This window comes from Chinchilla lanigera, unplaced genomic scaffold, assembly GCF_000276665.1.
Source record: "Chinchilla lanigera isolate Chin_1 unplaced genomic scaffold, ChiLan1.0 scaffold00036, whole genome shotgun sequence".
NCBI lineage: Eukaryota > Metazoa > Chordata > Mammalia > Rodentia > Chinchillidae > Chinchilla > Chinchilla lanigera.
Genome location: NW_004955437.1, coordinates 15,299,491 through 15,324,017, shown reverse-complemented (window position 1 = coordinate 15,324,017; position 24,527 = coordinate 15,299,491). Strand labels below are relative to the sequence as shown.

At 41.7% G+C, this 24,527-nt stretch overlaps 1 protein-coding gene across 1 annotated transcript in view; it reads right to left on the bottom strand.

Moving 5' to 3' along the window:
• The window catches only part of Kcnma1 (potassium channel, calcium activated large conductance subfamily M alpha, member 1), a gene marked incomplete at its 5' end in the record, with an annotated part of 707,467 nt that overhangs the window by 133,257 nt on the left and 549,683 nt on the right, over positions 1–24,527 (bottom strand). Inside the window, 4 exon segments of the mRNA XM_005389908.2 lie at positions 6,360–6,446; positions 15,703–15,794; positions 22,194–22,209; positions 22,381–22,416. Of these exon segments, the coding sequence (XP_005389965.1) occupies positions 6,360–6,446; positions 15,703–15,794; positions 22,194–22,209; positions 22,381–22,416 (231 nt within the window).

Sequence of the window (24,527 nt, the reverse complement as noted above, 5' to 3'; positions counted from 1 at the left end):
AAATTAATGAAACATGCCAGGACTAATTTCCTTTCATCTTTTGAAAAGTTTAGACGTTTGCAGACGGAAATGTTTGTTGCAAGACCATTTATTTCAAACACAAGATTCTGTGATTTGAGTTAGTGCTTCTTTTTATAAACTCCCATTTGCAAAAAAAGAAAAAAAAAAGTGGAGAGAAAGGTTGCTGATGTGACACAGTAAGTCTGCTTGCCCATCTTTCATTGCTGAGAACAGAGGTGTATACTGGCAGCTGAGAGCACAGAGAGTCAGCCCTGAGCCTTTGGGAACATAGGGGGAGTTAAACACAACTCTAAAGGCCCCACAATCTAGTAAAATAAATATTTTTAAAATACGATATTTCTCAGTCAAGTGCAAATATTAACCTTGTCGCCTTGAAAGCACCTCTCCTTGTTAGTCAAATTGAGAGGCAGCTGAGGAGGAGTGGGGAGAGGGAAAAATAAAAGCAATGAGCCCAGAGTTCCTCTGTCAGACCTGATCTGGTACTAGCAAGACCCAGCGCCATGATTTCCAGCCCTGAGAACATGTACCGGTAAGGTTTGCTTCTCAAATAGTATCTGTGTGAAATGATCTCGCCCAAATGTAAACTAATGTAAGTGTTCTGAGCACAGGTAAGGTAGTCTAGGCTAATCAATGATGTTCGGTGGGTTAGGGTGTTCAATGCAATGTTGAGTTACAATATTTCTTTTTTTTTTAACTTTTTTTTTTTTTTTTTTTTTTTTTTTTAGTTTTTCTCCGGTACCAGGAACCGAACTCATGACCTTGCACTTGCCAAGCAGGTGCTTTTGCCGCTGAGCTAAATCCCAGCCCCTGAGTTACAATATTTCTAACTTAGATGGGTTTATTGGGATGCAGCCCCAGCATCATTAAAGATGCATCTGTACTGGTAGGTAATAAAAGTCACTGCAACAACCTTACAACCTTTTCAATCCAGAAACTAACAAAATCTCTGGCTTACCACCTCTACCATTCCCAACAAGAAATCGAATGCCAGGGGGTAAACATGGACTTTTCTTGATTGGAGCTAAAGAAATAAACATCATTCTTGATCACTTGATTCCTAGGTTCTATTTTATGCCTTTCACAAGCTTTACATCTATGACCCACATGGGTTGGAAACCATTGTTAATATTTTTGGATCTCAAAGAGATTGTGGAGATCTTGCAACCAACTCTATGGGACCCAATGTCCCCAACTATAAATTGAGGAGGTTGTCATGTCCTCTCTAAAGTCATCTCTTGATGGAGCTTGGCTGGTCCTGGGCCTTCTATATCTAAGTCTAATGTTCTTTTTACCTGAGCAGCTCTTCTACCATTTCTTTAACTGCCAGCTGTCATCTACATTGCAAGAAAAGTAAAGTGGTGACTATTTGCATTGTGTGGCACTGTGGTGAGGAACCTGATGGATGGTGATCTGCCTTGACACATGCAGGACAGGCCAAGAGATAGGAAGGACAGGGCAAGAGAAAGCATCCCCGTTGGGATGAGTAACTCTGCACCGACTTCCTCTACCCATTTTCTCAACGTATTTGATGCTCCTACAGCAAATAACAAAATGATAGCAATGGTAATAGCTAGAATTTATAGGGCATAGGCTACAAGCCAGGTGCAATTCTAAACATTTCATAAGCTTAAGCATTAGCATAATCGATCCTCAAATAACCTTTTGAAGGAAAGGTAATTGTTATTTCTGTTTTACAGATAAGGAAACCGAAGCCTACAGAGATTAAGTGACCTGCCCATTGCCTCATAGCTGAGTGGCAGGACCAGAGTTCAAATCCACAGAGCCTGATGCAAGATCCCAGTGTCTTAAGCATACCCATGTTCAAAGAGCTGATGCATAACGACAAGTCTGAATAGACTGTTGAAAAGAAAAAGTGTGATTACTTCATGAATCAAGGCCGGATTCTCTTTTAAAATTTAATTGTTATATTTAGTTGACAAAAATTTCATAATTTGTGATGTCCGACATGATGATTTTGAAATATGTAAACATTGTGGGGGTAATTAACATATGCATTAACATATGCAAGCTAATTAACATATGCATTATATCACATATTTACCATTTTTTGTGAAGAAAACACTTAAAATCTACTGTTTTTGAGGATTTTCAAATATATAATACATTGTTGTTCACTGTAATCTCCAGGATGGGCAATGGCTCTCTTAAATTATTCCTCCTATTTAACTGGAATTTTGTATTCATTGACCAAAATCTCCCCTGTGTCTCCCACCCCTAGCCCAAATCTTGGTAACCAGCACTCTGCTTTCTGCTTGTATGGGCTTGGTTTTCTAGGTTCCACATATAAATGGGGTTGTGCAGCTTTTGTCTTTCTGTCTTTTCTGCCTTCTTCCATTTAACATGAGGTTTTCCAGGGTCAGACATGTCAGGCGATGAGTGAAATGAGATAACTGCAAGGCATGCCTGTGGTGACCTCAAGTCACATCGCCCAACTGGACGAGCATGATGCTTTCTGGGTCTCCTTGTCCTCTGGCTTCTTTAGGGTTTGGCCAATGGCGGAAGCCAGCAGGAGACTGGCATGTGGGAAGAGATGAGCTCCTTCCTTGCCAGGTCATAGAATAGTAATGGCAACATTTCTCTACTGAAGGATTAAAATTCTATAGGGCAGCCAAAAGCTGAGACTCCCTCTCTCCAGCTTCAGGCAGCCCTCCTTCCCTGGTCCTCAATTCTCGGGCTGAAATGTCCCTCTCTGTGGCTGCTTCTGCGGTGCTTTGTCAGCTCTTGTTGGTTTTTCTTAACTTACTACACGCAGCTTTATAGAACTCTCCTCCTTGATCCTTGAAGTGCATCATCTATTTCTTGCCAGGACCTCCACTGCTACAGCAGCATCTGCAGCACCCACATTTACATTTCCAGCCCTCACCTTTGCCCAGAACTCCATGCTTTTAGATCCACCCACCTTTATGATAACTCCACGTATATGTCCCATGCATATCTCCTATTTACCACAACTCCAGCAGAAGTCCTTCTTTCCTACCACTGCACACACTTGTTTCTTCTCTAGCTTTCCCATCTCAGTGAGATGGCGCCATCATCCACCCACTCGCTTGAGCCCCTTAAGCATCATCCTTAATCCCTCTTTCCTTCCCTCCTTTTTTCTATCCCATTCATCAGTGGATCCTGAAGATCTTCCAAGTACATTCTGAATGAGACCCACAGTCCTCTGTCTCCACAAGCTGCTAGCATCTCTCACCTAAGCTATGTCATAGTCTATGGGTCTCTTACCTCTTCTTCTGTTCCACTACCTCCGTTACCTTCCATTCTGTGCAATGTGAGTAGAATAACCTTATGATCATATAAATCAGATCACATCTCCACAGCTCAAAGAGCTGGCTTTCATAACAAATCCAGCCTCTTTCTAACAATGTTAGAAGTATCAACCTCTGCCTTTCTCTAGTCTCATCTCATACCACCCCTCTCCCTCACCTACTCTCAGGGCCACTGGTCCCCATTTGGATTCCTCAGACACAATGGACTTCTTCACATTGTACCTCTTCCTCCTGCCTGATCTTTGTGTGATGAATCCTTACCTCATTTCTGTCTCTGCCCTGGTGCCACCCCCTCAGAGCAGGACTCACTCATACTGAGCCCAAATCAGTGATTCAGTCGCCTTCTTTCTTTCACCATAAATTTTAAAAACCTGTAATTGGCCCTTCCCTAGACCCTGAGCCTCAGGAGAGCAGGGCTTTCTCTGTATTGTTTCCCTGACATGTAATATAGAGCCTGCTCAACACTAACTGATTTTTGAGGAATGGATGAATGAGTATGAGAATGTTTCCCAGTACTGGGCCTGCTAATTTTTCAGGAGAAACCAGTAATAAGGATTTTCATATAAAAGCAGATGACTCATTGCAACTTGACAACTAATTTATTTTTAAATTGTGATTCCTAAAGAGAATCACATCTGCACATCAAATAGAGCCAATGAACCCATTAGACTATGTTTCAAGGTTACTTTAAAAGGAAAATATTTAGTGGCAAAAGTAAAGGACAAGTGCCCAAATGCCCATCCAAAAGTGACATTCTGAAGACTGAAACTGGATGGTTTCACTACCCCTCTTTCTCTAAAGGCCCTGCATCTGAAAGTTTCTATGAGCTACAAGAACTTTTGTTGGTTTTTTTTTTCTTTTTGGCATTGTACGGTGAAAATTCAATACTAGATCATCATCATCTACTTCTCCATTTTTACAGAACTTGTTTAGCTTCATTCAAATCTCCTATGTCCTTTCTGTGGCTTTCTGCAGTCTTCATCTATTTGAAATCCCCTAACTGACAGCATTTGCTCTGACACATCACACACCACTGAAAATTACAGGGTGGTGTTGTAGCTGATTGTGTCAGCATGTATTTGTGAATACCATAAAGCACTGAAATGAGACAGATTGCACTCCCTAATGTAGGAGGTAATTTGTTTTCTGGACTGCCTGGTATTTTTGACATTCATTAGCGAGCAATGCAGTAGGAAATGGAATTACACAAATGGAAGCCTCACGTGATGGTTGGTATCTGGGAGGTGCATGTCACGGATGGGGCCACTGAGCTCCCAGCCTCCCAGGCCTGATGTGAGATACTGCTTCCAGCTTTTGTGTCCCACATCTGGACCAGAACACAGCCTTCTTTTCCAGATGCTCTAGAGAATGGGTTAGTCCCATTGGCCTCCCTTTCCCTACTTACATAAATTTCATTCTCCAAATACTGCTGAAGAGTAACAAGATTCAACCAACACGGTCTTTCCCACAACTACATAGTGTCATTCCTTCCCCAATTTGCAGAATTAAATGTAAGTTATTAGAAAGTTGTTTAAAGAAATTTTATGCACCTCTACCCTATATGTTCTTTTTCCTGAGAATTTCTTTAACTAGTCTGGGTTATTTGTTAGAGTGGGTGAGAAGAAAGAAACTCACAAGCATGCATTGTCAAATATCCTTGTTCTATATACAGAACGTTAATGGGGTTTGACGTTCAGGGTTAGCTTATCCCTTGGCATAAAGCTAAAAGAGCATAGCCTCTAGAGCCTGACCACTTGAATTTAAATTCTGGCTTTATTTCTAGCAGGACGACTTTGGGCAAGCAATCTGTGCCTCAGTTTCCTCAGATGCAAAGTGGAAAAGCCTAATGCGACCTAGTACAAGGTTTGGATGAGTTCATAAACACAAAGAAGCTAGTTAGCACCCAGCAGAGTGCTAGCAAACAGCAAGCCCTCCAAGGGGCAATAGCATTATCACATTTGGTAGAAAGAGACGGGGCTAGAAAAAGATAGACAAGTTCCAGTCTGGGCTCTGCCATTTGTTTAACTGCCCATTGGTCTTGAACAAAGCATTTATCTCAATTTTACAGATGAGAAAACCAAAGCCCTGAGTGTTTTCCAAGATTTTACCTTCTAGGACTGTCTTGAGGAGTAGCAATAGAATGTAGCACACCTCGCACAAGCCTGGATTTGAGTAGGAACCATTAAATGAAGACAGTAGGCTTCCACAAACAACTACAGACCTCTGCAAACAATAGTGTAATATCACTGTTGAGCCAGGCGCCCTCTCTGGCCATTGGCATCACATTTTCTACCAGTAAATTTTTCTGAGTTGCTAGAATAGAATGAAACATAACAATGTTCCATGTCGTACAAAAGTCCTGTGATTCCCTAGGCTCCTTAAATGGGTAGAAGGACACTAAGAAAAATGTCATGAAATGCTGGGGCCTATGAAATCCTGGGCTGTCCTTACAGAGGCTTCACAATTGAAGCCAACAATTTCAGCCACTTATCTAGAAAGTCACAGATAAAATATGGCCCATTTAATGTTCATCTGAAATTAATCCAAACTGTTCGAAATTTCCTTTGGCAGTTAGAGTAAAAAAACTGATCACTGTCAAGGAAGTCTGTCCAGGTAATACTGAGAGCTTTAGCCAAGTAGCCAGTGCACCCTTCGGTAGCTCAGCTAGCAGAGTGGAGGACTGCAGACAAGTAGCCAGTTGTACTGTTGAGTTGGTCTGGGTCAGGAACAGTAAGGATGAACTAAAACAGTCACTGCAGCTCTCTGGGCCTCAGTTTCCTCCCTTGTAGGATGAAGGAGTAGGTAATGAGGCTTCCTCATTCTAAACTTTTATTATTCTAATTCAAAGGTAAGAAACTATGAGAAAGGAGTCTGGAGGAGCATTTAAAAGCACACTCTCTCTCCCCTAAACTTTTGCACCATTTGTGCCCATAGATAAGGTAAGCAGTTGTAAGGCGACAGCCCTGTACATCTGGAAGATGCCCGTGCAGTAGATTAATATGTCTATGGCTGGGCCAGAAACAAAAGCAGATGAAAACAAACTCTTACCTTTTAACTTCTTTGGCATCACTTGCGATGAAAAATCCTAAAGTACCTTCTTGGATCTTAAGATGGTTTCCAGGATTAATTAATATACTGCTCAGTGAACAAAAAACAAACAAAGAAGACACATGTGTGAGGTCATGTTCTCAATAAACTTTTGAAGGCAACACCATACAGTTGTTTTTATAGGGGCCCCACTAGTCTAATGCTTTCCCCAAAGATTTCTTCTAAAGCCCGGTATTCTCTGGCCCACACATTTAGTTGGATAATGCCACTATTACCCTCTACTAGTTCATTCTCATGTTGGCACACTCCCAGTTAAAGAAATCAAAGTAAATCTCAGTTTTAGGGCTGGTTCTCATAAACAGACCCATGCAGCTGCCATTATGGGCATCTGACTTAGTGTAAACTTCCTCATAATGTGTCTGTTTTCAGATTTAAGACAACTAGGAATGGTCAACACTGCAACATTATTAGTCTAATGAAGCTCTTGCTCCACCAGTTTTCCCTTGATGACAGAGCATTAATGGGACCCCTATATGTATACAGAAGCAAACATATATACATACTACATATTACTCTGGGGAATGGTACAAGACACCCATGCAAGAAGCAAACTGAACATGTTTATAACATTGAAAAGAACACGGAAGTAGATTCCATGTATAGCCCACATAGGAGGAACTGGGTCTATCCAAGCAGTGGAAGAGAAAGCATTTGGATATTCTTAATGATTCCAGCCTGCTGGTTATGAAAATGTATGGGGTGTCTGAATAGTATGCACGTCCTAACTGAGACAAACTGTAGTGAGAAAACAGAAATTAGCTCCCCAAAATTCCTCCCTACAGGGAAGTATGAACCTAAATAAACACTGTCCTACTTAAAAGTGGTATAAATAGATTAGCTGACCAAGTTGTGTTTGGACTTGCAGGAAAGATAAACGTATCCTAATTTAATAAATGGATAAAACAAACCCATTTAATTTCTGTAGATCAAAAGCAGAATACAAGGATGTCTTACCCAGACACTGAGAGGAGGCTTTGGGCTTGATAGATACTGAATTTAGACAATCTGAGTGAAGCAATAGACAACAAAAGTATTCTTTGATCTGAAAAGCTGGTGATTAAGGTAATGGATACTTGGAATCAGTGTAAAGGAAGTCCTCAGCTGCCCCAAACAATCAAAATGGAGGATGGTAATTAACATGTAATCTTTTTCTGCTGGGAAGTCCATTCCAGAGAACTGCTGCGGCCAACAGAATGATGTGTCTGCAGCAGCAACACCGGAAGGACCCAGGTGAACTTTTGTTCTGTTGAAGAACTCTGAGCAGATCATTACTGCAAAAATAATTGTTTGTGGTTACGAGAACATCCACCATTACCTGTAACAAGACCTGACAGAAGACAAGCGCTAATAGCAAGAGTCTGTGAAGATATGAGTGTCCTGCCCAGAACCACAGGCTGCAGTGAGATTCCCTCCAAATCTCAAAGCAGCAGTCCTCACTAACAGCACAGCTTGCAATGGGCAATGGCCATGTACAGGCTCCTCCTAATTGCCCTCTGCCAATGTGCACGTCTCCATATCACAAGCCCTCAGATTTGGGGGAAAGGGTGAGAGCTTAGGCAGTTTACCAAGATTTCTTTTTCAAAGTCAGTTAAATGCAACATTTTAGAAAGGCAAAATTCTAGATTTTTCACAGTTTCATAACTTCTCTCCTGCAAAGCAGCTCGTACATGCTCTGAAATAGTCAGAATTGAGTCCTAAGTCCAGAACTGCTAACTGACTTTAGCTAAGTTGCTGTGCTTCTTTCAAAATCACTATTCTTCCCTATAAGAGGAGGTTAATGGTCATAATCATCTTCCTTCTGAGAAATGAGATAATATAGAAAGTTTCAATGCATGTTTGTTATTATTGTTACTTCTATTATTTCATTCTTATAAAAAATGGCCAATTAGATTTCATTTCTAACAGTTATCAGAGAATTTCTTTAGCTGGCTCCATGAAATGGAGCACAGGGCTCCTGACCAAAATACCCTGTCTCATAATAAGATGAAGTTATAGGGTAAAACACTACAGAATAATTCATCACGACATCCATGAAAGATTCCAAGCATTTCCAAGGACCTAAGAGGGCTACATGCTAAAAGTTGGAAAGCCTAAATTTTGATATGTATTCACATAAAAAACGAAAGGACAGCTTCTGAGTTTAAAAAAAAAAAAACAAAAAAACCTATTATCATTTGAGCACTGGAATTCAAAAGCACAAACATCTTGGTGACATCTACGCAACACAAATGTCACATGGACCACTGTTTCCCCTTCCTGTTTTGGATCCTCATTAATTATACTCCAGTGACTGAGCTCACCATGTCACTGAAATACAGTGAGGTTCCTATCAGTCAGACATTTCTTTTCATTATCTCCGTTCTTTATCGATAGCAAGCAAGAATTAATCCATGGGGAAAATTTGAGATTGGCACTCTAGAGAGTACAGATTAAGATAATTCATTAGTCTTCAAGCCTCTTGTAGTCAAGTTAGTGTCATGGAAAGGAAAGACTTTAGGTGCTGATACAGGGCTCACTGGTGTTCACATCTCAGGTTCACCACCCACGCTGATTAAGCATGGGTGAGGCCTTACCAATACAGGGGCTGGCTTTGGACATGGGGACGTCTCACTTGCCTTATCAGTAAAATGGGGTCAGTAATCACTAGTTTGGTATCTGTTAGACAATTAAAGTATACCCTCTGTGCTGAGTGACTAGCACATGTTAGGTCCATAATCCATGGGTGCTATGAAGAGTGAGCAAAGAAGTTATAAAATTAAATGAGAGGAAATAAACTCCCACTGTGCCATGTCTCTGTTCTCCATTTTGTCCTTGATTCCAATAACATCCTTAGATAATACCCTGCTGGCATGCACAGACCTTCTGCCTGATTGCAGCATACACAAGGTTTTATCTCTGTGCCACATCTGGAGATCAGAGATGGGCTAATTCATACTAGCTTCTGGCTTCACAAGGAGTTAACACCTGTCTGTTCAATCTTACATAAGGAACTGAAAGCCCCTGAAATGGCCTCATAGACTATGCAACTCCAACACACCCTCAAGGTCCCTGTGGACAGGGTGAAGAGGGTTTAAATCATCTGTATGTGTGGTGTGAGGTGCCATTTGTAGATATCATGATAAGGCCCAGTAGCCTTCTGGGTAGAATTCAAAAGAATGAGACTGGCTCTGCAGAAGTGAAAGAATAAAATCTAGATACATAAAGGTGCTCACTGTGCTGAATTCAGCTCATGTATTTATGAGTTTCGTAAAGAAGCACATATTTCTGACTCCAGATATCTATGACATCCACCATGCCCTGTATAAGGATACTGAGTTTCAAAGGCTCTTCGAGGAGATATATTACTGTTTCTAATTCAGACATTAAGGCTGGGCCGGGGATATAGCTCAGTGGCGTAAGCACTGGCCTGGCAAGCCTGAGGTCATGAGTTTGATTCCTGGTACCAAAACAAAAAGTCCTCAGACATTAAGTCTTCTATCCCCATTTCTAATCTAGAATTTAAAGTGTCAGTCTCCCTTTTCTTAAAAATAAGAAAAAGGACTCTAGATACAAGTACCTCTTTTTCCTGTAAAGTGCCTACTACCTTTAGAAGTTGTTATTAGCTTTCTAATGGGAATATATAAATTTTCTCCTAAGATTTCCTCTCTCCCTAGGAGAATAAGCAATGCTCAGTGTGTTTTGTTCTTATGCCTGCCAAATGTCCCCCTCCCTGTTTACCCCTTTCCGTCAGTACTCTGGCTCTAACTTTGTCTAATTCACCCGCTTTATCAAAGATAAACTTCAAGATGTGTCATGTGAAGAATCAAAGAAAAAAAAAAAAAGCTCCTATATCCATTAGCAGAATTCCAATAAGGACATGTTCTTGGCAGGGGGTGGACAGTCTCTCATTTCAAGGAACATATAAATTATCCTCTTTTTTTGTATGGCCTTGCTGATTTCAGTGGAAAACTCCCAGTGAGAGCTGGCAGCACACGGCTGGTGTGGTCCCTTCTTCAAAGATACTTGCTCTGTCTTTTCCTTTTGCCTTCAGATTAATTCTGTACCTGGATTTATTCTCTATCCACCCACTCACCGTGTAGAACCAATATATATTTACTGTAAGGAACCCACAGTTGAAAACAAAACAGTGTTGCCTCGGTTCATGAATGTAATTCTTTCCAAGATTCTGGTTGCAAACCAAATTACATGAGAACTGAATCAAACTTCCCCATAAGGTCAACACAGAACATAACAATTGAATTTGATTTGGTTCTTATCCACTTCAGTTTGCAACCAGAGTTGTGGAAAGAATTAAGTTCAGGAACCGAGGTACCCCTGTATCATGCTCTACTTACTTTTGTCTTTTTTCTAGTAGTACACTTAGAGTGCACTGTGCACTAGATACTTTTGAACTCTCTTTTGAATGGATGAAAAGCTAAGTCATCAGTCTCTGTTCTGAAAGTTTTCCTCTTAACAGGAGAAAGGTAGTCACCACTGTTCTTTTAAAAACCAAGCTATAGATCTCATCAGTCAGGCTGATGGACTGACCATGTATCTTCTAGCAGACTGCCACTGAGCTCACAATCTCTGAGACACTAAGTATAAATATGAAAATATGCATAACATAAAACCTGTCCACATGAAATGGATAGCAGGACTCAATCCAAAAGGGGAAACATTTGTATCAGGCCTCTTTGAGAAGTATTAAATAAGCTGCACTGCATTTTTCTGGGCATCTCTTGCTGAGCTCTGTTCAGGTTGCAGGACCGCGACTTGGTTAAGGAGAAGTTATTTTTCCCCTGTCTCTATCAATCATATATAACCTCTGGGAAGCATTTGGTGATCCTGTTTTCAATCATCATACAGCTTACTTACCTACTGTTTGAGCAAACAATCAGTGATTGGCAATGCAACTGAAACAGACATTATTTTAAAGGAAACTTTTATCTACTCCAGACAAATATGATAGGTGTGTATTTCTCTCCTCCTCCCTCCATTTTTGGTAAGTATCATGTACCATTCTCCAAGCAATTAAGGAAAAATCACAACTCATAGGAGACTATAGTTTATACTCAATAGCATGGTAATTACAATTGTGTCTAGCAGACTAATGGGACTTGATTAACTAAAGCAAACAAGTAAGAATCATCCAGGACTTCAGCTCCTGCTACACCCAGATGTATCACACCAGTGCGAAGAGGCCCTTCTGATCACACATGTTCACACACAATTCCTCTCAGTTGGAATTGTGTTTGAAGCAACTTTCAGAGACTACATGTCACTGCAGCTTGTGGGCTATGATAGGTCACAGCTCAGGGAGACCCCAAATTTCAAACCTTATCACCTTTCTGGAACTTTTCATTTCTTCTGGGCTTTAAAATATCTGCTGCTGGAGTCCCACACAACTAGACATGCACATTTTTACTCCAGCATAAGTGTAGGAGACACAGTTGTGTGTTCCATGTTGAGTATACATCAGCCAGTTCATTGACACAGAGACGCAGTAATAAAGGTTGCTCCCAGTTGGTCAGATTCAGTGACCACTGATGTGGTCCATCTCATTAATTTTAGAAATGGAATTTTAAGGTGTATTTTACACATATGAATAATATTAGCCACATGGAATGGGAAAGAGAGAGCTAATCTAGGAATGATAACACTGGATATCTGGTTCTGGGAGCAAGCCATGTCACTTTTTGGTACATTTCAGGACAAGTCATGCCTACATCACAGCATGCCTTCACCACAAGATAAAAGGACTCGGAGGCCAAAAGCCAACAGCAGAGGTGCAACCACTGTGGACCTTTGCAGATGCAAAGAGCTGCAGTAACTTCTTGCAGTTGGATCATAGCAATAATACCAAACTGACAGGAAGCCACCTCTATTTATACACATCTACTTAGAAAACCACAGAGGATCAGGTGTTGGAAGGAGTTACAGACAAATACACACACATACACACAAACACACACACAATTACAAACACGTGACAATGATCACAACCACTTAAAAATATGAACAAGTAGGCACCTCAGTAGTATATTTTCAACGGTACTGTTTTAGAGAACACATTACTGAAAGACTATGTTGGAAATTTTAAGAGGTTTTTGTTTCCTTAAAAAAATGTCATTGATGATGATTTCGTCATGCTTCATGCAACATAAAACAGCAGCAAAACAGAGTGAAGTCACATGGCAAAAGTTGAGATATTTTGAATTAAGAAATATGTCCAAACTCAGGAGCGGGGAGAAACCATGAGTTCGTCCCAATAAACAGTATTCATTCAGGGAACCAAGAGCAATAATCTAGCAATTTAGTAACAGTGGTCTAAGTCTTTATTGAGCACTGCCCAAAACTTTAAATATTCAGAATGAGGTAACCGAAATAAATATAAGGAAAAACAGAACTATGAGGGCTTGGTCTCTGTTTTGTGGATATAAAGGACAGAAACTCTGCTCTACAAAGTGGAAACTGGACACAGGGAGGAGGAGGTCACTGGGAATGTGGATGTGGGATGCAGACAAAATGGCACTCGCGCCTGGTGGACACCGAGACACATCAGGACGACACATAAACAGACATGAAGGGCTAGAGAGAAGTGTCCTCCTTTTCAGCTTTAACAGTATTTGTTCCCACCATTGGTGCTAAGAGTGAAAACAGGATCATGCCTTTCCTTTTTCTAGGTTTCCTGCAAAGAAGTTAGTGCGTCATCCAAAAGAACCAACAAATCAAACAGGACAGCAATAGGATAAATGCAATTTTATGTAGTCTAGTTGGAGAGGGGATATATCTACATATATATATATATAGATAGATATATTAGACAAGGGAATGAGATTATATACACATATAATCTCTCTCTTCTTGAATTCTTGGCAAATGGTTAGTCCTGTGGTTAGGAGTGAAGACAGAGGGTAGAGTTGGAAAGGTAGTTAACGAAGAGTGCATACCGCTTTCGGCTTCTGCAAAACGACAAGAAAAGAATTTAAAATCAAACAATTTGATAATAGATTGACTGACACCAGAAGGAAAGAAGGAATAAAACCTTTGTTTCAAATCATTTAAAGGATGCATGTGAAAACAAGGTTTTTCGGCAAAGCATGAAAACATTATCATGAGGTGAAACCAACAACAAAGGGCGCAGGTAGTTAAACGCAGGTTGAAGGCAGCAGGGTAGGGAAGGAGAAGCAGGCGCCTCTGAAATTTAACACCTGGTCAGTTATAAAATGTGAGTGGAAAAGCAATGGGAACTTCACAAGTGCAGAAAAAATTAAAATGGTTTTCTCGGAAAAGATCAAAAAGTTATTTATTTTTAACACACATTGTGTCTTCCAAATCCTGTGTTTTCTCAGGGGCATGATCCACATTCCCTCAAACACACCTTTTTCCTCAAGAACCAATGTGCTTCCACACTGAGACCAAGCCACATTTGAGGGTTAAAGCTGGCAACAGCACACAGAAAGCCAAAAGAAAGCCAAATTCTTTCACCCCTCTTCTAAAAAAGAGTAATCTGACATCTAATCTACAAATATGGCTTTGTTGAAAATATCTCAGGTTTGTAAGAGTACTGAGTTCGTTTTCTTAGATGGTGACAGTGGACCCATGCTGAACCATTCACTGCTTTCCTATCTCTTTCTCTGTGATCGAAGTTCAACACTTAGAGTTGGTGGCAAACGGGAGGCCAATGGTCACGGTTCTCGGTGCAGATACTTGCCATAAAATTATTCCACAATTGGTCCACCTATTATTTAGCGTTAGCATCACCTACATCATGAAGCAAACTCTTTTGAGAGATGCACAAAAGTGATAGAGAACACAAGTTACACAAAGATTTACTGATTTGGCAATACAAAGAATATCATTTGCAAAAACGTAGGTTACAAAATCCCCCACTCAGCAACAGGTGAAGAACGGTCAAAAAGGTAAAGGAACCGAATCCTAGAAAAGTTCCCCCTTATCTGTGGAACAGCAAAGAGCCAGGATTCTCTCAGCTTTTTGCAAACAATATTCTTCACTTTGTCAACATGGAAAGAAAAATGTATATTTATATACATATTTGTTAACTGTTGCAGCCATGTTCAACACGCGGCCGCCAAATCTACCATTGCATCTTCCTCTTGGTTGATTTGGATCTTCAAAGTAGCTTAGCATTGGATCAGATTGACTTTGTGTGCAATCTGATCTGGTGGGCAAGGTAAGAGAAAACATTGGATTGATGTGCACACAATCCAGCGTTTTGGGTTGCTTGGTTGGTTGGTTGGTTGGTTGGTTGGTTTTGTTGTCATAGACACAGATTGCACATTTGGAGTCTGTCTTTATTGGGTCATTCACACAGATAATGCAAACTCCTTAAATGATGAGAGTAGGAGACTTCTAGCCTGGCCATGCACTCTGCTCAGCTGTAGAGGTATGTGTGGTCATTGTCTGTACCCTAGGATTATTGATCTGCAGGATCAAATGATATTCTAGGGGAAGAATAGACTGCATGTATCATTTCCAAAAACAAAACCTGAAGCATCTCTCAACTAGTTCTCTCTCTTCCAAGCTATTGTTAAAAGCTGGGGAGTGAAGATTCATCTCTATTTTCTCTATAACACACACATTTCTCCATCAAAAGAAAATTCCTTGTTAATGTGATGCTGCCCCCCCTCCAGCGCTGAACCTTTATATTGACTGGGCTGTTATCTATTTCAGCAGATCCTGTCCCTCATCAGTCTGCTTTGCACATAATTAAGTGAAAATAAATAAATAAAGAGGGTTCCTGCCTGTGAGCTTGGCTCTCCTGGCTAATTTACATGAATCCAAGATTCTACCACCTGGATTTCGGCAATACCGGGAGAAGCACATATGGTGTACGATAGGCTGCTTATAATTTGGCTATGAAGAGAGCTAGTGTCTCTCATCCTGGCTCGACATCAGGCCTGCTGCAAAGGAGGCCAGAGTCCACCTGCTTTTTGCTCGCAGCAGTACAAAGGGGTTGAAAGACAGGGTCTGTCCCAGGTTCAACACTTAGAGGATGAAAGGCTCAGGTTGACATGATTGGGTGGAGGTACTTCAGTGGCTGATTCCTCTCCTCTGGGGAAATCCTCTGTGAATGCCCAGTGGGGCTCAAGATGCCAGGCTGCTCTGGGACAGAGGCTGGTTGAGCATGCCTTAAAATGTACCCTAGGATCAGAGAGATATTGTACCCAGCTCCAAGCAAAGAAATCATGTGCAAAACAGGGGACATGGACTGGATATTTCCACAATGTACTTTCACATCATAAATGTCAACAGGCTACTGAGTCACAGCAAACTTACTTACCGGCTCTCTCGGTTGGCGGACTTGTACTCAATGGCTATCATTAGGAGCTTGAGCTTCACAAAACACAGCCTGCAAATGAGATGGAAAGAAGCCTCCCAGTCAGTGTTTCTGGTTGAGCAGTCACATAAGGAGCACTGTTATGACCTTTCGGTCTCGTAGCACTCATTATCCAAGGGAATCTTTATTCCACCAACCCAGTGCCAAGGGGTGCCAGGGGGCACCTCCCAGTCTTCCCCATTAAATCTGTTTTCTCCCAAGTGATAAGGAGCTGGATGTTCAGAGTGTAAATTGCACTCAGGCCTGGATGTCTAGACACAGACCCCAACCAGGGATTTGTGCCTAGGGATTTACACCGGGCCAGATTCATTAGTTACGCGGTCAGGTAGTAAAATGTTAACTGCAGGGGGAGGGGGAGACTGGGAGCAGCTGGACCTGTTATTTGGATTCTATTTTGGTCTTTTGTACAAATGGCTCATATTGTTGTTCCGAGCAGACCTCTGTGTGCTTGGAATGGTGGTAATAATACTTAGCCTCTGTGTAAGTGCCCAGCACATGACTATGTCTTTGTCACTCCTGGCTCCATCCAAGCTGTCTCACCTCATCTGCCCAGTGCTCTCCACTGCGGGCCAGACTGTTTGGAGGCTGGCTTGCTCCTGCCTCCCTGCCTTCATTAGTGCCCAGCCCTTAGCAATCCATGCCTTCTCCTCTCCTTCTGGCCATCCTCCCTGGCCATGTCACACCTTCCAAGTGGTAGGTCTGCTCCGGTTCATGCTACCCCCTGGTTTTTATTCTCACAATTCCTCTAGGACTGGCCTGGAGCTACATCATCTAGCACTTAGCCAACTTTACCTTGGCTATGGTTGTTTCCTATTGTTTCTTATTTCCTGTGTCTGCACTTTCCCCTCTTCAACCAGAACAACTTCTTTAAGAGTCCTGGACTTGTTTGAATTCCCAGAGTACATAGCGAATGGGTCCATCCATACACAGAAGCTCAATTAACAAAAGACTTCCACTTACTGGGTTTCAATTCCAAGAAAACAATAAGTACAGTAAAATACTTATACATAAAGATGTTCAAGGTAGTGTTATTTATAAAGAGTAGAAAAATCTAAAGCAACCTAAGTAATGTGGTAATATGGTAATAAAGCAATGGAAATGTGGTATTAGGCAGTGTTCAAAATGACTTTTTGCAGAATATTTCAAGATATGAATAACAAATACTATATAACAACATACAAACATGTAAATGACATGGTATAATTCATTGAAAATGTATATTTATATACTGTTAGAAATAAAAGCTCACATAAAAATGAATCATGTACATCATATATTATAAGTTTCTGCAGTAGACATATTTATTTATATCTTAAAGACTGGATAATGAAACATTGCTTAATGGACAAGCTAAAAAATGCACTTGTGGTTATTTAGTTCCAGCTGAAAGGGGGATAATGTAGTATATCAAAGGGCAATGTCTCCCTTGATACCCCCACTTATTCATTAAGATATTCCAGAGGGAGAGACAGACAGACAGACAGACAGACAGACACAGAGAGACACAGATGGAGAGAGAGACAGAAAGAGAGAGCCCTGGTTGTTAAGATTTCTCTTAGGCGCTCTATTGCACAAGTAATAAAACTAAGGCTCAGAAAATGCAAATAATTTGCCCAGTAGTTAGATATTAGGTCTGTAGCCAGTGCCTGGCAGGATATATCACATCTTCATCTCCAACAAAAGCTGTTTTGCATTGGAAGAGATCGGCAATCTGCAAATATACTGAGTGAATAACACATTTCCAAATAATGACAAATGTTATGATGAAAATAAGAGAGCTAGAGATGATAAAGTACAACAGGAAAAGGAATGTGTCACTTATGAATGTCCAGGAGGACCATTCGAAGGATGCAAAGGGTCCAGGAGCATGATGGGCAGGCAGTGAGAAGATACAGGGAAAGAGCCTAGGACAGTAGAGGTGAACCCATGGCACATGGGTCCCCAGGAGGCTGTCTGTATCGCTGAAAGCTCTAAAAGGTTTGCCATCACTGGTCGAAGGAGTAGAACCACTAAATGCAAAGGCTCTGAGGCAGGAAAGGGCTCCAAGTATTTGAAAAAGAGCAATAAAACCAGCAAGGGTAGAGCTGAGAGAGCAACACTGAGAGTGATAGTGGGTAGGTCCAAGAGCAAGGTGGGGGGCAAGATCATGAGGACTTTGCTGGCCGTAGCAAGGACTCTGCGGCTTATTCCAAGTGAGTGAGAGCCCTTTATGTGGTTCCAAATGGAGAAACCACAGGACCAGAGAGGCTATACTTGGAGATATGTTGCCAGCAAAGAAGGCACTGGTGAAGGCCTGGTGCTTTCCAGGCGGAAATGAGACCAATTGCTCATTCCTATGTGTGAGGTCCTAGTTCCCAGGCTCTGCCTTTAACAGACAGTCAGATTTCAAAGGACCACATTCACACAAGCATGTCTCTGCTTTCCCGGAGATTTGCAGGTTTTCTGCCTTCTGCCAGCAGACTCTAGGGAGCGGGCCTTTGTGCCGATAATATAGCTTGTTGAAATACCAACACATATATTCAACCACAGTAAGAAAATGCCATTCTTAATTTATGTCTCATAGGATTCCACTAACACACACCCTGTATGGGGCTGTTACTTCTAGAACTTCAATCGTTTAAAACATCAGAGAGCTTATGCCATGTTTAATGAACCAAATTACCAGATTAAGTAGCCACTACCTAATGTAAATAGTAGTTAAGTGCCAAAAAAGTCAAGGATAAAGCTGATCTTATCTTAGCATGGATCACGCAAAGGTCAATTTGCTGATATCCTGAGTAATGACCATTCCATGGGACGCTGATAATTCATGAGATCAAAGATCTTAATTGTTTTCTTAATCCTACTGGTACAAAAGGGGAAAGCAGTTCACAGTAATGGCAAATTATTTCTTCCAAGTTTACTACAATGCCATTTCCCCACTGGATATAAAAAGAAAGGAGCCTCCTAATGCAGAAAAGTCAATAAAATCTATGCAGTCTTGTATATATTTCTTAACTTTATAAAGGATGACCGGCAGGCCAATCTCCTCATCTTCTACCAAGTTTTAAATCCATAATGTTCTAACTCTAAAATCCATACCTAAGAGGATTCTACACTGACTTTTAGAAGCCTTTTAAAAGAAGCCTTTTAATACAAGACAAGCTGTTGCTCACTGGCTGAAGGAAAGACAGGAAAAAAGGCCAGTGATGTAATAGTGAATATATGCAGGGCCACACTACAGATTTCCAAGCTCTGGTCCTTCAAATTGACTGGTCCTGCCCTTCTTATATGTAAGACAAGCTGAAGTCCAGAGAAGGCAAAGCAACTGGCTCAAGATCAAATGTGTTTTACAAAAAGCCATAAGAGGCTATCAAGTCCCAGTGTAATATATCCTACAGGTATGTCTCACAAGAACAGAAAAAATGCAGCGGTGGTCCCAAGCTCACATGAAAGCACGTTTTGTTTTATTGGCACAGTTGCTTTTTAACAACTAGAAATAGATACTAACGGTTGGTTTCATAAAAAACAAAACAAAACTAGTTCTTTTGCTTTTCTTGAAAAATTAGATATGGCCACATTGGAAACATAGCCAATGTGGCTAAAAGAAACTGGATCTATGATGCACTCACTTACACCTTAGAGAGAGCAAGTATTCTCCAAGGTGCACAGTCCCCACCAGGTGCCATATTTTTCTCTGACTTTTCACTCTTCACTCTTTGTTACTAACTGCCTGCAACCCACCGGCTTCTAAGTTTTTAATCTCTGCTCCAATAGGTGTCCTCTGTAACTGGCAAAATACAGGGAATGATAAATCAGGATTTAGAGTGGAAACAGAACTATAACTCCCCTGGGAGTGTTCATATCACACTTTTTGTGCTAGATCTTGCATAAGGCAGCAGCAGAGATGAAGCCTCTGGTAGAGGGGTCCAGTGGGGGACAGCAGATTGAGGTTGGTGTGGTCGTTATCAGTTTACTTTTCTCTCTTTCCTCTGGACTGAGGTTCTCTAGTATAGGATGGAGGCTTTGCCCTGACCCTTGGCATTTGGTAAAGTGCAGAGAGCATGTTTTCTTGCATTGTCAATGAAGGCTAAATAAGCAAATGCATGGATGAAAGGGCAGTGGATCCTTATGAGTTGATGGAATAAGAGAGAAAAGGCAAAGTCAAAAACTAAGAACCTCTACAGGGAGTATAGGAAGCAGGGACAGGATCTTGATATAAGAAGCTTCTTAACTTATCCTGTTTGCTATAAGCAGACATATTGGAAAAGAAGGACATGGAAGGAAATAACAGTTGTTTCATGTTCTGGGAATCTAATTTTTACTTAAATCCATTGTGCCAAGATGCAAAGCCAGTTCTAAGAGACAGACAGAAATTAATCCTTGAGATCATCTGGAGATCCTGCCACATGGCTACATGCCTAAGAATATGCCCTCAGACTACCCAGAATTGCTGTCCTGTGGTTAAATATTTACTTGTATCATTCAACACCTTTTGAAGGGCAAAGCAGAAAAGGCATTAACCATCAAATTTTTATAATTACCTTTGTGGCTTTACTCTGTCTATGGTGTTTCAATGTATACAGTGCCAATACGGGATCAGGAAACAGGATTAGTATAAAGTAAAGTATAAGGAAAAGGCAAGAAGCCCTTCACAATGTGATAAATAGGACAAAATGTGCCATAAGTTAGCAAGAATTTCATTCTGGGCTCCTAAAATAAAATGTCCCAATATGTCCAATGCAGGAAGTTGTCACTGGCTGCAAAAATAATTACAGAGGAATAGAAATGACTTATTTTTTCCAAGAAAAATGCCACTTGTCACAAAAAGGTCTTAAACCAGCAATCTGCAATGAAACTGTTGTAATAACAAGTTAGATTGCTTTCCAGATAATTATTAAGTAGAGGTCTACCAAATCTGACAATGACATTATACAAAGCCCCCCTCTTTTTTTACTGCCTGCATCATCTGTTAACTATAGTAGTTTCAACCCAGATGTTCCTGAACAAAGGCTCTTAAGAATTAGAGTCCAACTGTTTCCACCTACCCAGAGGGAAATAAATTGTTCTTGCCATTAAATCAGCCCCCTTGACTGCAAAGATTACTTGCTGGTGTGAATTTAAACATGAAACCTGCCACAGAGCTTGCACTTCCTAATGTGCCCAGGAAGAGTCTAGAGAGATGGCATTTGGAGCGCCGAAGATGACTCACTCCCCAAGGCAGGTGGATGAGGACAGAAGCAGCAGTTCCCATCATGCCCCCTAACCCCAGCTCCTCCCCCAAGCGCCAGTTCCTCTCCAGCTACCCAGAGACCCTTGGGAATGTCAGGCCTACACATGTGATCAGAAGAGATGTGCTGTAAGGTCTGCAGCTCGGTCCTTAGAGTCAGGGAACTCCAGTGGAAAATATTTGCATTCAGGGGTTTTGATTGGATATGACAGCTTCCTGAGACAAAAACATCAAGTTAAAGAAATTGTTTGGAAATCATCAGGATTTGTAAGACCTACATCAGGAAAATAATATCACTTAAAATGCTTATGGAGGGGTTGTTAAACTCCATTCTTTCATACCCCTGGTAAAGGTTTAGTGGAAAAGTTTTAGACTACCTTTACTCTCAAACACATACATGCACACACATACACACACACACACACACACACACACACACACACTGACCCCTATGCTTAATATCTCCTCCAGTACACCTAAGAAGCTTAAAGTAAAAAATAACTGCTTTCTTCATTCTGGATAATTAGCATTTGCCTAAAGTGTAGAGAAATCCATTTTTGATATTATTATTAATCAGATACACGTAATGTAAGAAATCCCTGCTCTGTGCAACCTAGCATCCACCTCAGCTCCAACTGAACTCCCTCCTGGCCCTTCTGTAAAGCATTCTGGACCTGCCACTGAGCATTGCAGTAGGTTTTATGATCATTGGTTTATTCACTGGCACATAGAAGGATTACTGGCCACTTTCTTGTTGCCTAGAGCAGAAATAATCATTAATATTATACTTATATCTAGGTTCGTACAGGTTCAGTCCTAATTATAAAACTCCCTAAATAAATGGATGGATAGGTCCGTTATGTTAGAGAAAAATATTTTTTAAAAGACCATATTTGCGCCTCCATACAAATTTTCTTAAAATGCTAATGTTTTGCTGCCAGGCCAAAGAAATCTATCGCATAACATTTGGGTTTGCCTCACTTATTTTGGCTCCATGTTCAAGTCTGGATGTCTTTCTTTAAAAAGTAACAATTTTACAAAACTCAGCTAAATTAGTTATAATACTTTTCATTGGGAAGAGGCTCAGCTTTCACTGGGTACTCTTTTAAAAAGCTTCCTCCTACTGCTTTTTTGGAAAGATCAGTCCAGGCAAAAAGAATGAGGACGTGATTTTCTGAATTCTATGGGCACTGATTGCAGGGATGTAGGTGGAAGGTGGAGACACCCCTACTCCCCTTGAACTGTCTGCAGCCAGCAGAGTAGCAGCCACACCAGGCTCGGGGACAGAACTCCTGCCCTTCAGCACAGCCGAGGAGGATCCAATTGGAGTTCCCCAAGTAACCTGGGCATTAAATACTCTACATCGAATCTGAATTTTAACTGCTCCATCAGCTGCAGAGGGACAGGGAGACACATCGTATTTTAAATACATCTTTTGTCCTAATCCCCTCGGAGCTGTAAAACCTGATACAATTAAGCTTTTATATTTTGCAAGTGATGAATGACTGACTAATAGCCTCACTGTGAGACTCAGAACCCGGAACATGATGTTCTTGCCACAGCCCAGCTGCTGAAGTCCTGGCTTCCCCCACCTCCTCCTCCCTCCTCCCTCCTCTACCCTCAGGCTCCTACCTGGGGCAAGGATGTGTATCCTCCTCTCTTGCCAATTCTCAAGATAAAAACACTATCACTATTTCCCCCCAAAGCATTACAGCTCAAAACATCAGATATGTCTCTTTCTCCCATGTAAATGGGAGAAGGAGGTGAAACCAATTTGCTCTAGCTGGAAAGCCCCATAGAGACCTGGGTGTTTGGAGAGCTCTGTGTGACTATGCGGCCCAGCCTTCCATCCCAGTTCCAACCCACTTCCTTCTTTTCTGCCCCTCTGAATCTGAGCTCCTTCCCAAGCACAGATCAAATGGCATCTCTTCTGGGAAGCCTCCCCTGGTGATCCCCAGCCCAAAGAAGCTTTCCTTCTAGCACTCAGCATCATTACTCCAGCTAGGTGCACCCACCAAGCATCTAAGGGGCACCATGTCTCCCTGAGCGTGGGTATTCTTCCTCTTGACCACAATACAAACTGTGAAGGTAGCCCACTGCAGGAAACTGAATCCTTTCCCTGGCATTTATGAGTACTGTTATGCATCTTTCCACGTGCACACATTTGATCAAAATCTAACTGCAGTTCCCTCTAGAAGTGGCACCAAGCTTGGCACGATAGTGATCGTGCATATATGGCAAGTTCATTAAATGTCTGGTCCATCAACTGGTGACAGGAGAATTTACTAAAGGGTACATGTGATGTGGAAAATGACACAGTATATTTCTTTCCAGGCATTTATATTCAGTGAGTAGGGCAATGTGATGGAAGAAAATGGAGATGGGAAAGGGATGTGATTAACCAGTACACAGTGGTAAGTAGTGCTATCCTTACCCCTGCAGAGTAGAGGAAACTAGAGGTATGCACCAAGCCCAAAGTCAGGCAGCTGGTGCTATCAAGGCAGAGAGTTACACATAAATTAAGTGTCTCTCCCCCAAGCACACACCCAGCGCATGTTTGATCTGGAGGTTTGTGACTCCACAGTCCATACTTATGCATCGCACAACACCCTAATGTGGCTACTGCTCAAACACCAGATCTTTTAGGGGCAAATGGGGCATACCAGTCCTGCTCATCGTACAGGCTTGGTGCTGGGAATCCGTACTTTCACTGTCACCTGCTGAGGAAGGTGGGGAGCAGAAAGGATAGGAGAGTAGATGGTTTGTTAGGGGAAACCACAGTGGATGGCACTCTTTCCTTCAGGTCCCAAAGCTTCATTTCCTTGATGTTACTGCCATACCTAGGGACAGGTCAGCTTTGTAAACCAAAGGAGTACTCAGGAGATACTGGTCTTCAAAAAGAATATCCTAGAGGCAGCTTAGGAAAAGCATGGGTCATGCCCACCATGGTCTCCAGGGCCATGTGATGACTTTGGGGGCTGCACCCTCAGCTGCCTTTGCCCCCCCCCCCGGACTTATCTGGATTTAGCACTTATTTGTTTTTCCCAACCAGAAACTTCTTTGCTTATCCTTAATGGAGACCCGAGTGCAGGCACTAAAGGACTCAGCACCCCAACTTTTTTTCTTGCACTGATCTGGATTAAGCATGGATGTTGGGAAAGCAGTCAGGGGCGTGCCTGGCACGGCACAGTTCAGACTCATTCCTCCGACCCTTGAGATTGCAGAATACCCAACTTGAAGGGGGAAGGATGGGAAGGAAGCTCCCATAAAGTCTGCAATCTTCGTATGTGCTTGTAAGCTGTGGCCCACCTATGATTCTGTGATTCCAGTAACTGAGCTCAAAGCGGGAAACAAGAAGAGGTTGTTTCAGAGTCAGGGGTGGGACACTGAGGTAAGATAGGACTTTCCAGTCCTCAGAGTTTGAGTCTCCTGGCCTGGAAGGGAAGAAAGAGAGAAAGAAAGAAAGAGACAGAGAGAGAGACAGAGAGACAGAGACAGAGAGAGACAGAGAAAGAGAGAGAGAGAGAGAGAGAGAGAGAGAGAGAGAGAGAGAGAGAGA